General features: G+C 39.3%; 1 protein-coding gene across 1 annotated transcript in view; it reads right to left on the bottom strand.

The window, feature by feature from the left end:
• The window catches only part of CUBN (cubilin), a 282,087-nt gene that overhangs the window by 38,477 nt on the left and 230,423 nt on the right, over window positions 1-13,187 (bottom strand). Inside the window, exons 58-59 of the mRNA XM_006093733.3 lie at window positions 11,083-11,212; window positions 7,037-7,254 (exon numbers count right to left, since the gene is read on the bottom strand). Of these exons, the coding sequence (XP_006093795.1) occupies window positions 7,037-7,254; window positions 11,083-11,212 (348 nt within the window). The remainder of the gene's footprint in view (window positions 1-7,036; window positions 7,255-11,082; window positions 11,213-13,187) is intronic.

Below are 13,187 nucleotides of genomic sequence, written 5' to 3'. Positions count from 1 at the left end.
GCGGACTGAAAGGTCCCAGGTTCGATTCCGGTCAAGGGCCTGTATCTTGGTTGCGGGCACATCCCCAGTGGGAGATGTGCAGGAGGCAGCTGATCGATGTTTCTCTCTCATCGATGTTTCTAGCTCTCTATCCCTCTCCCTTCCTCTCTGCGGAAAATCAATAACATATATATATATATTAAAAAAAATGAAGAATACAGTCCTATAAACATAATAATGTTTTGTTTCTAAAAAACTGATTTACAGCCAAAGAATTTTTAAAAATGTTTACTGCTAACCAGATATAGCTTGCATGCTCCTGGGGACACTACACCAAAGGCAGGCTGATCTGAGTAACGATAATGATTATAGGGAATTTATGGTTACAAAAAATTTAACCCAAAAGGTCCAATTATCTGAGAAAACTGGGTTACATTTTGGGGAGGTCTGGCATGGCTTAAGTTATAAATAATAACTGTTTCCAAGCTCTTATTTACCTGAATATTTTTCAAAATGTTACCTTATAATTTACCATTAATTCACTTTTATCTCTTAGCTTGGTCTCCATAATAGCATCTGGTCACATGGGAAGGGGGCGGGCATGGACTCTGATACTGGAATATATTTTAATAAAAACCTTTCCTTTATTTTTGCTGATCTGGAATTTTACTCCTGTCTGTTTGCTTTTGTAAGGTTTGGGTGAACTAAGCATTTGTTAGTTTCTTTATCCTCTTTCCACATTCTCAGCCCAGCCAAAAACCCTTTTCAGTAAAACCCACAAAGGACAAACTGCAGATAACCTTGTCTTTGGCATCAGCTCCCAGGAGAAGTCCAATCACTAGTGAGAGACTTACAAAGGGCGGAAGTAAGTTGAGTCTAGTTTTCTGCAAATGGGTTTACAATTCCAGCTCATCTCATTCTCAGGCTTTAGCAGAGAGAACAAATGACATTAAGAGAATAGACAAACAACATGCTTTCTAGTAATACCCCCATTATTGCTAAACCCCGAGCTATTTGACAGTGACTTATAAAATTATTCAAGCTATAATTCAACTATTTTATTGCACTTGTACTTCTAAAAGAAATGTGGTTTTGCAGCTTATATCAGGCTGCTAAGAAGTAGATAGCGACATATACACATTGATGTTTATTGTCATTGAATATTTTTAAGTTTATTCTTGTATTGTTTTGCTACAGAATTTTAGAATGCCTCTCAAGGTCCAAACTTAACATCAAAACTGTGAAACTTAAAAATAACTAGAAGTCAAAAGGAAGGTGTCATGTCTTTATATTTTTCTCTATTTCTTGTGATCATATTTTCCATCACTGGGGCCCAGTCTCATCAGCTTTCTCGGTCTCGCTTTCCATCTTCCCTGTTCCCTCTCACTAGTGAACTCTTGTTCGACTCCCTCAACATCATCCCGCCTCGGCCCTGTTTTCCTTTAGCACCTTTGAGAGGAATTTCCAGATGTTAAGGTAGCAGGTAAAAACCTAGAGGCCAGACACACATGACCCAAATGTTGAGTCTGATCTTATATTCCTAAATCTGTAAGAGTGAAAGTGATCCAATTTACTATCCCAAGTAGTAGCTGAACTACATGAACCACAATTGCATTTTGAGAGTGAAGCATATCTAGGTATAAAATAATGTATAAAATGCTGTATACACTGAGTGGCCAGATTATTATGATGGGCCAGATTATTATGACCACCCCATCAGTACTTCATTGACACTTCCAAAAATAATGAATATTGAAAACTTCCTAAGCAAATACTCTCAAGGTTTTATTATTATTATTATTATTATTATTTGCATAACTAATTCACTTCATTGTACTGATGGGGTGGTCTTAATAATCTGGCTGGTCATAATAATCTAGCCACTCAGTGTATATTATGTATAACATAATGTAATTATAAAGTGGGCATGATTTATTCACGTACTCTTTAATTTGTCCATGGAGTCAATATTGTTGGAGTGACGATTATGTGTTAAGCCTCTGCAAGGCCTTAGAATTAATCAGAATTAGCTTTTTATTTCAGATTTAAGTTATGAAATATACTTTAAGGCTTGCGGGTAAGATTTCATTGCAAAATGAGTAAGAACCAGAAACCATTGTAACAGGAAGTGGTCCTGTTGATAGTAATGACCTGTCACTCCTCCCCCAGTTTAGAGATGAGGTGGGTGGGCCTGGAGCCCTGCAGAAAGCCAGGACTTCAGTATTACTTTCTAACACAGACTTTCTCTTTGACACGTCGGCACTTTACAGAACTGTCTACTCCATCCCCATCACATTCTGAAAAGATAGAAAGTGGTCATACTTCAAACTGACTCTTTTTAGTGGATAAAGTTGAGCCCAGAATTATTATAGGACTTTTCTAAAGCATCTCACCAGGCAATGACGTAATGAAGCAACTGGGTCCTGGCTACCTACTTTCTGGTCAGCAGCGCTTTCAATTTTGGGCGATTCACCTAGTAGACCGTGATTGACTTTGTCCTTGTCAAACATGCACTTTGGTATTATTGCTTTTCTTTCATAGCAAAAGTGTGTGAGTCTGATTTAATGTCAACTGACTCATTCTCCGTATGACAAATACTCCAGATGAAGGAAGATGGATAGTGGCCTTTATCCTCAGCACGTGGGCTCTGAGCTACAAGGGGCCAGGAGTGTTAGTCATGTGTCCAGGACATGAACCTCTGGTCACTGATGTCCCCTGGTCCCTAATATTGCCATCGTCTCCAGGGCAACGCCTTGTCCTTCTAGGTCTAGGATGTTATCCTGAAGGGGTCATGCCTCACACTCTCCTTGGCAACTCACATATCCAAATGCCTGTGAACTTCATACCTTATTGGGCCAAGTTCAGTTTCTGAGTCTGACATTTTGCCTAAGTGTTACACAATATATTGCTTTAGAAACAAACTAAATGACTGTGGTACTCCACAGTAAATACATGTACTGTAAATCCTTGATCTAACCTATATCCACCAGTTTGGTGTCTAATGTGATGAGCACATCACGAATAGGCTGACTGAGCAGCACTGTGTGATGACACCACTACAGTAAACAGATGTGGGGTTTTGCTGGTTTAAAAACACATTTGCAAGTCTTAAGTGCTTCATGAGTGAGACAGGTGAGCAAGGTCATGGCCAAAGCAGATCCTGTGGTAAAGGAGGGGCAGAATCTCAACCAGCAGAAGTTAATAGAATAAAAGGATACTAGTAAGTGTAGATTCTGTACCGTGGAGCGTGCCCACCTCAGCCAAATCCACAGGACCCGTGGCTTTTGAACTTTATGAGGTCAGCGACACTGTTGACAATGAGATAAAAGCTACATACTTTCTGGAGAAAAAGGCTCCAATTTGGAGATACTTGCAGGGTTTCGCAGATCCCCAGGGCCCAGTATGGTCATTTTGCTGGTCGTCAGTCATTTGGGATCAATTATTCATGTCGTGTTGGAGTGCAGGGAGCAAGAGGAAGGCAGACTCCACTGCAGCTGGAGGTCAGCTCCTGGATGTGCCTGCTCTGCCTTCCCGCCCTGTGTCCCACCACGCGGCCCTTCACAGCGCAGCTCCATGAAAGAACAGGCCCGGTTTCCCTCCACATTTAGTAATTAACAGCAAACCAGGGGATATTTCCCCAAAATGTGTCCAGGCCCGTTAGCAATGCAAATATAACACATGCACGAGGAGAGTTTACCTGATAATCACATAATTATGTGAGCTGGCTCTTTACTAATTTCTGAGAAATTAAAACAGATGTTTATAAAGTATCGCCAAGTGTGTAATCTAAATAGTAAAACTGCAAATCTCTAGTGTTTTAAGATAAACTGAACTGAGATGTTGCAGACTAAAACAGTTTCCTCTTCACATCAACTGTTTACTCTGTGAAGAGACTGTTTTCCGGGCTGAAGTGACTGCGCTGGAAACAAGAAGCCGCTGTGTGGCCCACAAAGTTGCTTCTCCTCTTTATGGGGGACACAGGGTGGCTTTACATGGATGGGATGGATGTGAAGGGTGCATCTAGACCTGTAACTAAAATAGCTCATATGATGCTGAATGAAATATGTCAGTTAGAAAAAGCTAAGACCCATATGATCTCACTCATATGTGGGATATAAAACTGAAACTCGTGAACACAAACAGCAGTGTGGTGGTTGCCAGAGGGAAGGGGTTGGGGGAGAAGTGGATCCAAATACATGGTGACAGGAGAAGATTTGACTTTGGGTGGTGGACACACGTGCAATATACAGATCTTGTGACATAGAAACCCAGCCTGAAACCTATATGACCATATTAACCAATGTCATCCCAATAAATTTAATTAAAAAGGGGAAATAAAAAAAATGTACATCCAAAAAAAAAGAATAAACTCAGTGTTTCACATAATCACAGCTATAAACCTACTTTTGTATTTTACCTTGTCCCTATGGATTTGCCTATCCTGGACATCCTATCTAATAAAGAGGGAATATGCTAATTTACCCCGACTCTGTCACAAAGATGGTGGCACCCACAGCCAATAAGGAGGGAATATGCTAATTGACTGCCCCACCCTCAAAGATGGAGGTGCCCACAGCCAATAAGGAGGGAATACGCTAATTGATTGCCACACTCTCAAAGATGGCGGTGTCCACAGCCACAAGATGGCAGCACCCAGTCCCCTCAGCCATGTGCCTGCCTCTGGAGTCCCCCAGTCCCCTCAGCCCCCCAGGGCCGCCCGAGGCTCAGGTAACCAGGGCCGGCTGAAGCTTGTGCTGCTAGCAGTGGCAGCAGCAGAGGTGTGATGGGGGCATCGCCTTCCCCTGATTGCCGGGTCACCTCCTGCCCCTGAGGGCTCCCAGACTGTGAGAGGGGGCAGGCTGGGCTGAGGGACCCCCCCTCCAGTGCATGAATTTTCATGCACTGGGCCTCTAGTTTCATATAAATGGACATACAAAAAAATAAAAGATTTCATAAACTCCAGAATTCAATCTATTCTTATTCTTCCTCCCCTATTCCTTGCCACAAACAACAACAAAAAAACAAAACAAGATTAAAATTCTGCAGATGAAAGGTTAATTCAGATGTAAGGTCTTGAAAGCTTTGTGACACCATACAATTCAAAATTATGACACTTGGGTTTTCGATAAAAAATTACCACTGAAAATTACCTAAATATTTCCAAGTGATTGATGATGTTTGAAGATGAAGAAGAGGTAGAAGTCACCATCATGACATGCAGCCATGAGCTCCATTTCTGCTCTCTACACATCGACCCTTTCTCTAACTGTGACCAGGGAAATTCTAATAAACTGAAAGTGTTCGATGCTCAGGGATGAACGGTGCCTCTGACAGTAAGATTTTTCCTTCTGTGCCATTTCAGTGCAGTAAAAATCACAATAAATCCAAAAGTGTCTTCTTTGTAGCCCAGAAAAACATAGTAATTTAATGAGGCTGGGGAGCACTAGCTAGCTGGCAGGTCTCACACAGATGAAGGCGTGTGGAATGCTTTGAGACTATTTCAATGGCCATGTGAGAAAGCATCAGGAAAAAGAAAAACCTGAAAGCAGGTAACAAGAGCTATGCAAATATATGCCATTTGACTCTAAAGTCTGTGCTAAAGGCAAGAGTTTGTGAGTTCTTTTGCACAAAAACAATCTCCAAGGGAAAATTAATTTTTCTTTCAGCCTCCTGTGTTCTGCCCCTGAGACTTGCTTTCAAGTTATTGGTGATATCACTAAGTAGGGTAGGTGGCAAAGTGATTTTCTGATGCAATTTGTCATGATATCCGTGGCTTACCATGAAGCCTTTAAAACACGATCTAATTGCTTCCCTCAAGAAATGCACACACAAAAAAAACTCATGCCAAATGCAAAGAAGTTTAAGGTAAGCTCTGCTTTGAATCGGAGGCATGAAGGTTATCCACAGGATGGGGTAAAGAGAAAGAAAGAGTTTGAACAATAAGTCAAGATTCTTATTGTGGAAGTTTCCCAGGTTTCTCTGAGATGAGAGTTCACAGAAGATGTGATTTGTTTGGTGACCTGTTCATTTCCAGAACACTGATCAAATGGAAAAATCAACACATTTTCCAGCGTCAAATATAAATGACCTAGATTGTGCCACTGATGCTGTGACTATAGATAAACAGAGGATTGATTAACTACCTTATATGATTTAAAGTTCTGTGTTGATTTTATATAGATAATTATTTCTCACACGGAGTGGTAATAAACCAGGGTTCTATTTTTTATTGATCCACACATTTAGCTTTTCCCTTTACGTCTAGATCATTATTTCCAGCCCAAATTGTTTCTTAAGCTTCAACTTCCTCCTGTATTCTTCATTTAGTTATCTCATAGGCCCTCCAACTCCAAATGCTCCAAATTAAATGTAATATTTCTTCCCGGAATCATAGTCTCCTAAGGCACCCTATCCAACAAGTTACTCATAAGAAGTCATCAACAACTTATGTCCTCGTGTAATATATCAAGTTCCAAATGCTGTATTTCCAATGTATTCTAACTTCTGAATACCTCTGGGATCTCTACCCTTTCTTCTCTTTCTATTCCTGTTGTGTTAATTTGAACCTCCAACATTTCCCATCCGAAATTCTATGATAAGCTTCTTCCTTCTCAGGCCAGAGGGTCCTCTGTGCTTTTCTCCAGCCTAGTACCACTATGATCTTTCCAGAAGTCATCTGACCATTCAGTCTTTACTTAACATTTTCCAAGGATCTTAACCATTTTAAGGATAAAGTCAACATAGGCTATGGGTCCTCTGTCTTGATCTGTGCCTAGACTGCCTTTAGGCTCAACTTTCACCATTTTCATGGATGATTAATAAGGTTTGGGTCTTATTTCAGATGGTTGTGTAGACAGACTTTACCTTAGTATACTATAGAAGTACACTTGTTGAGTAATTTTTTTAAAAAATCAGAATACATTATTAGTAATTTTAAAAACCAAAACTTTATGTGACATTCCTCTAAACAAATGAAAAGCAACTTTAGTCAGGTGAAATAAAATAAAGCAAAAAATAACAGTCATGAAAAATAGATTTACATGTCCAAAATTCTTACCCAGTGTCTGCCGGAAAGTTATCACCCAACCTCTTGCTGTTTGAAATGCATCTGTCTTGAACACCAGGAGCATACTGTTATTACTGCTCTTAACATTTGGTGGAAGCTTAGAACCACAGAATTTGCCAAGAAGAGGATCACTGATGTTGTAACCATCATAAATTGCCAGGTAGTCTTGGGAGCAGGAGGTGGAGAGAGCCACATCAAAATGAGTGAACCTGTAAGATGAATCTTATTAATACTGATGTTCTTCATTTGGATTTCCATGAAATAGTACCTTGAGTTTTTGTCTTTTTTTAAAAAAAAAGACAAAAGGCTAAACGTGAATGTCCAAGTTTTATTTAATAAGAAATATTAGAAACAGTATACTAATCAGTTCAAAAGTTTAGCCAAATTTTTTTTGAGTAATTCAATATGTCAAAAATCGTGATAAGCACTTGGGATATAAAAATAAATTAGATATGGCCCTGAACTTCTAAGAGTTTATAATCAAGGACATATTAATTCTCCTGAGATTAAGTTTTGACAAGTTTAACTGCTATCTATCATTTCAGCAACACTTTAGTATTTCAGTCTCATTGAAAGTATGGCACTTACTCTATTCTCTTGTTATTTGGGGGCCATCAAGTGGTACTATCATCCTATTCTTTACTTATGGGAAGATGCTAACAGAGTGGAGGAAATACTGGTTTTAAAATCAGAGCTCCATTCTTATTCCCACAGTCATTGTTTCCTTCTTTGAAAATGGAGTTTAGAGTAAAGTTAACTGAAACAATAGGCAAAAACCAAACCGTGGTGTCAGGCATATAACAGATGTTCTTAAAAAACAAGTGATCATTATTGCAACCCAGGTACATGCCCTTGACCGGAATCGAACCTGGGACCCCTCAGTCCGCAAGCCGACGCTCCATCCATTGAGCCAAACCGGTTTCGGCAGAGCTCCATTCTTATTCCCACAGTCATTGTTTCCTTCTTTGAAAATGGAGTTTAGAGTAAAGTTAACTGAAACAATAGGCAAAAACTAAACCATGGTGTCAGGCATATAACAGATGTTCTTAAAAAACAAGTGATCATTATTATCATTTTGAAAATGAGGAATATGAAATAAGTTATTTCTCATAAAATAAATTTAAAAATTGAAAAGTCGATGGTAGAAAAGAATAAACTAAATTCTCTTGAATCTTATTTGATTGCCATAACCAGAAATTCACATTTAAGAATACTGTGGTGGTCCCAGGAACTTCACCACATATCTTGGCTCTCTGCCTTCTGATATTTGCTTAGGACTGCCTTTCTGTGTACACTCTGAGCTTTGACATGGCCCTAAGACTCACATCTCCATGGCCAAAGCAAGTTTTAGGTGTGATAGGTTCTACCTTTTGGAAGAATTTTATGAAACCACCACTCAGTTTGCCACATTGCCTGCCCACGGCAGTAATGATCCTGGAAGCAAATGCAGAAATGAAGTGTCCATCAGCCTGAGCCCCTCAGTGACCACAGGGAGCCAGGCCTCTGGGCAGCCACATTGGACATACTCATTCGAGTGAGAAATAAACTCACTGAGTTAAGCTACTGTGCCTTCAGGTTGTTTGTTATCACTTATAACCTATCCTGACAGATACATCCTTAACTTTTCTTTTCTTTTTTAAAAACATATTTTATTGATTTTTTACAGAGAGGAAGGGAGAGGGATAAAGAGTTAGAAACATCGATGAGAGAAGAACATGGTTCAGCTGACTCCTGCACACCCCCTACTGGGGATGTGCCCACAACCAAGGTACATGCCCTTGACTGGAATAGAACCTGGGACCCTTCAGTCCGCAGGCTGACACTCTATCCACTGAACCAAACCGGTTAGGGCCCTAATTTTTCTTATGGCCTAATATGGTATTTTCTTATGGCCTAATATGGTATTTTAGTCTAGGCCTTATGCTCTGTCATTTCAAATAACTATTCACAGAGTTCCCAAATAAGCAAGGCCTTCTAACATGTTTTTTTTCTTCAGGATTTTATGACTTGTTTACTAATGGCTTACTTTTTAAAATTTTGTTTAAATTATTTATTATTTGGAAAAAAATAAAATAAGTTATTTGCTCTCCTGACCTCATTTTTACACTCTTCTGCTTTCTTCGTTTTCTTTTGCTAGCAGCTGTAATAAATAACACATAGCACAGAGTAATTTGATAATATTTAACAATAAAATACTTGGAAGAGCTTTAAGAAAAAAAGAATCAATTTTTATTTTTTCAAAAAGGTTCCATTGGCTGATTTTTTCAAACTGATGATGAAGATCCAGATGAAAAAATTATTTAACCACACTTAATATTAAATGTTCTTGTAAAGGAAGATGAAGGCAGAACAATAGCTAGATAATTTCCACTTTTATTCTCAATAGGCAACATATTTATTTTCTACAACATAAATTTACAAAGAAAAAGAACAATTTGAGTGTCTAGGAGGACTCAAAGCTATTTTGGCTTTTTATTTTGCACCATTTTCCCAAAAGAGCAGAGAAGCTTCCTGGAAAAACCCCTTGGGCAGAAATCCCATGGAATATCCCATGGCATATTTTGAGAGCCTTCCTACAAGGAAGTATGTTTTACTAATGTCTACAACTTCTGCAGCACCTAGAATACTAGAATAATATCTGTTTCATAGACAGTAATCTCAGAAATGTTACAATAATTTATTTTTCAAACATGGTGATATAAACTTTGATATAGTGTGAGGCCCAGAGCCCAGGCAGGAAACAGAAAGAAAAACACACACATGCATACACACACACACACACACACACACACACACACACTAACCATAATCCTATACATGTAAGAAACAAGTGTTGGGCTATAATGGCAAATGGCAAGAACCATTCCTTATGCTTCCATTCTGGGCAGGCCATCCCTTCATAGGCCTCCTGCACTGGTCATTTGGCAATGTTTTTTTTTCTTTTTTTTTGTTTGTTTGTTTTTTTGTTCCTAGGATTTAAAGGACTTTTTGGCTCTGGGGCACAGCTTCCTTACTAATCGTCCCAGGTGAGATCTGCAGTTTCCTTCAAGGCCCTGCCTATAGACCACTCGCTGTCTGACACAGGAACCAAATCAAGCTTGATGAGACCTGTCTTACAGTCCATGGACCCAACTGGTACACGAGGCCTCTGGAGGTGAATTGCAGAGACTTTATGATTTTTAGTGGGAGGTGGGTAGGAGTGGTCCTAGCCCATCAAGCTCCTATAAAAGTTCTATATTGCTGCGAACTCTACCACAAACTGTATATTCCTGAATACCCGTTTAGATGAAAGCAATGTGGGACTTTATCACTGGAAAACTGGAGGCTACATTCCCTTCATCAGACTTGGGAGAAAGCAGGATTAGGGATAATTCCACTGATGTGAGATATCTTGAATAGCACCAACATAGAGGTGTTCTGATACACAAAAATACACTTCTTAAGTAGTTAGAAGAAATTTTACCCTTTCAGAGATAGCATAGGAATATACTAGAGACATGGTATTGGGAGGAAACCTGACATGGATTCAGATATTGACCCTTCATTTAATAGTGCATCACTTTGGGAAAGTTATTTAACCTTTCTGGAGCCTCAGTTTTTTTTTTATCAATACAATAAGATTAATAATATATACCTTATATGCCTGTTTTAAGAAATGAATAACAGAATTATGGAAAGTGTTAAAGGTTTTTCTGTGTGTATAAGTGCCCAACAACTGGAAACTCTTTCTCTTACCCTTGGATTTCAAGATTGTCTTATAACTTTACACCCATTATAAGCTCCTTTGAAACTGTTAGAAAATTATAGCAGTCATTTTAACGGGTGGAGTGCCTGTTTTTCTTCCTTACCTGGTAACCATGCGCTATTGGCCTGTGTGGAGGGTAGGAGGCCTGTTTCCCAGGTTTCCACAAGGACCTCAATCTCCCTTCCTCCCTTCTATGTTCTGATGAGAATCAATGCTCTCCATTATTAAGGAAAGCCTAGCTGTAAATCAAGCTAAAATGGTTTTCTTAAGAAGGTGAATTTGTCTTACATACTTGAGCAGAATCACTTTGTTGTCTCTCACAGTGATGTTATACAAGCAGTACATGTTGTTAGGGTAGTCTGAGTATGAATAGGCAGGGCTTTTGATGATTCCAGTGGAGAAGTTGAACACACCACCACAGGCTGCAATGAAAGATGGAAATATGCAGAGAACAATTAGTACTCGCACCATGGAAAAATAGTTTTGAAATAACCTTTACTACTGTACCTTTTTCTCCTGAGAGATAACTATTATTTCTTTCTTAAAGCAACTTAAAGCTCCCTTCAATGTGCTTACAATTAATTCTGATTTTTCTACCAAGGCAGAAGGAGGAAACAGTATGGTGAGAAGCAGGGAAGAATATTTAAGGCACATCTTGGATGGAATAAGTCTGAGTCAAATTAATGGCCAGAGTGAAAACAATGAGGAGAAACATTTCACATGTTGGGTGTAACTGTCCCTTCTCTATATTTAATTCATAGGCTCAGAGGGATGACAGTGATAACTGGAAATGTAGAAAAGGCAAACAGAATCCAAGGCACATTGTGGGCATATGAACCCAGGAAAGTCTGCCCACTAGAAATCTTCAATATCGATTCGAGTTTCCTCTGTCAAAGATAGGCTATTAGAAAGTGAAGTACTGGAAATCATTTTTGGAACATTTGAGCGTAGTTCCCTCTGTGGGCCCAAATTCATAGCTCCTGGGTCCTATGCATTTCTATTTAGCGTGAGGCTGGTAGGGATTCTACTTGCCCACATTGCTGTTACTGGCCCTCAGCAGCATGAGGAGGCCAAATAAATTACTGTTCCCATCCACAGAGAAGACTGGAACATTTACTTACTCATGATAAAGGGCCTTCACAGTTCATTCATGTGAGCTGCTACCTGAGTCCTGACCCCATTTGTAAAGTGTTATTGTCTGTGGCTTTGTAGGTCTGTTGGCACAACCAGAATAGAACTGAGCAATGGGCATCCCCCCAGTTGTCTTATTGATAAAGAAATAGATTATTTGTTTTATTCTTTTGGTACAACTGGTGTTTTGGAAAGTTACATCATTGCTTTATATTCTTTTAGCCTTTAATCCCTCATTTTTCTAAAACACTGTGTGCAAACTTCCACACAGCCACCAGTAGAGTCTCATATGAATGAAGTGGGAAAAAACACTGTCAGGAAACTAACCAACCAAGTTTATTGCAGGAGAAGAAAGGGCTACTCAAAATAGGGAAATATGGTTTCATGATTTTCAAATAAGCAGGTTGAATTGTCTTTAAAGAATTAAAAGATCCTGGTAGCCACAGAGGCCTTTGCCCAGTGATTACTTGTCTTCTCACTTTGACTTTGACATGAGAAGCTGCAAATTATCAATGTTTCCTTTCCCTTTAAAGCAGCGGTTCTCAACCTGTGGGTTGCAACCCCTTTGGGGGTCAAACGACCCTTTCACAGGGGTCGCCAAAGACCATCGGAAAACACATATATAACTAGATGTTGTTTTTGTGATTAATCACTATGCTTTAATTATGTTCAATTTGTAACAATGAAAATACATCCTGCATATCAGATATTTACATTATGATTCATAACAGTAGCAAAATTACAGTTATGAAGTAGTAACGAAAATAATTTTATGGTTGGGGGTCACCACAACATGAAGAACTCTATTAAAGGGTGGCGGCATTAGGAAGGTTGAGAACCATTGCTTTAAGGCCTGCGCTTTTTGTATGTTGTTGAAAAAAATCCTACCAGAAGACCATAAAGATATTCTTTTAGTTTTTTTCTTAATTTTATACAAATTGCTTTTCTTTTTGTTAATAATCCTCACCTGAGGATACATCTTTATAGATTTTTAGAGAGAGAGGAACGGGAAGGAGAGAGAGAGAGAGAGAGAGAGAGAGAGAGAGAGAGAGAGAGAGAAACATCAATAGGATGCCTCCCAAATGAGCCCCGACCAGGGTTCGAACTGCAACTGAGGTATATATGTGCCCTGACCAGGAATCAAACACTCAATCTTGTGTGTGTGTGTGTGTGTGTGTGTGTGTGTCTGTGTGTGTGTGTGTGTGTGTGTGTACAGGCTGATGCTCTAACTGAGCCAGCTGGCCAGGGCCAATATTGCTTTTCACA

Source organism: Myotis lucifugus, unplaced genomic scaffold (assembly GCF_000147115.1).
Source record: "Myotis lucifugus unplaced genomic scaffold, Myoluc2.0 scaffold_121, whole genome shotgun sequence".
NCBI lineage: Eukaryota > Metazoa > Chordata > Mammalia > Chiroptera > Vespertilionidae > Myotis > Myotis lucifugus.
Note: the sequence above shows the minus strand (reverse complement) of the source record. Positions and strands in the feature narration are given on the sequence as shown.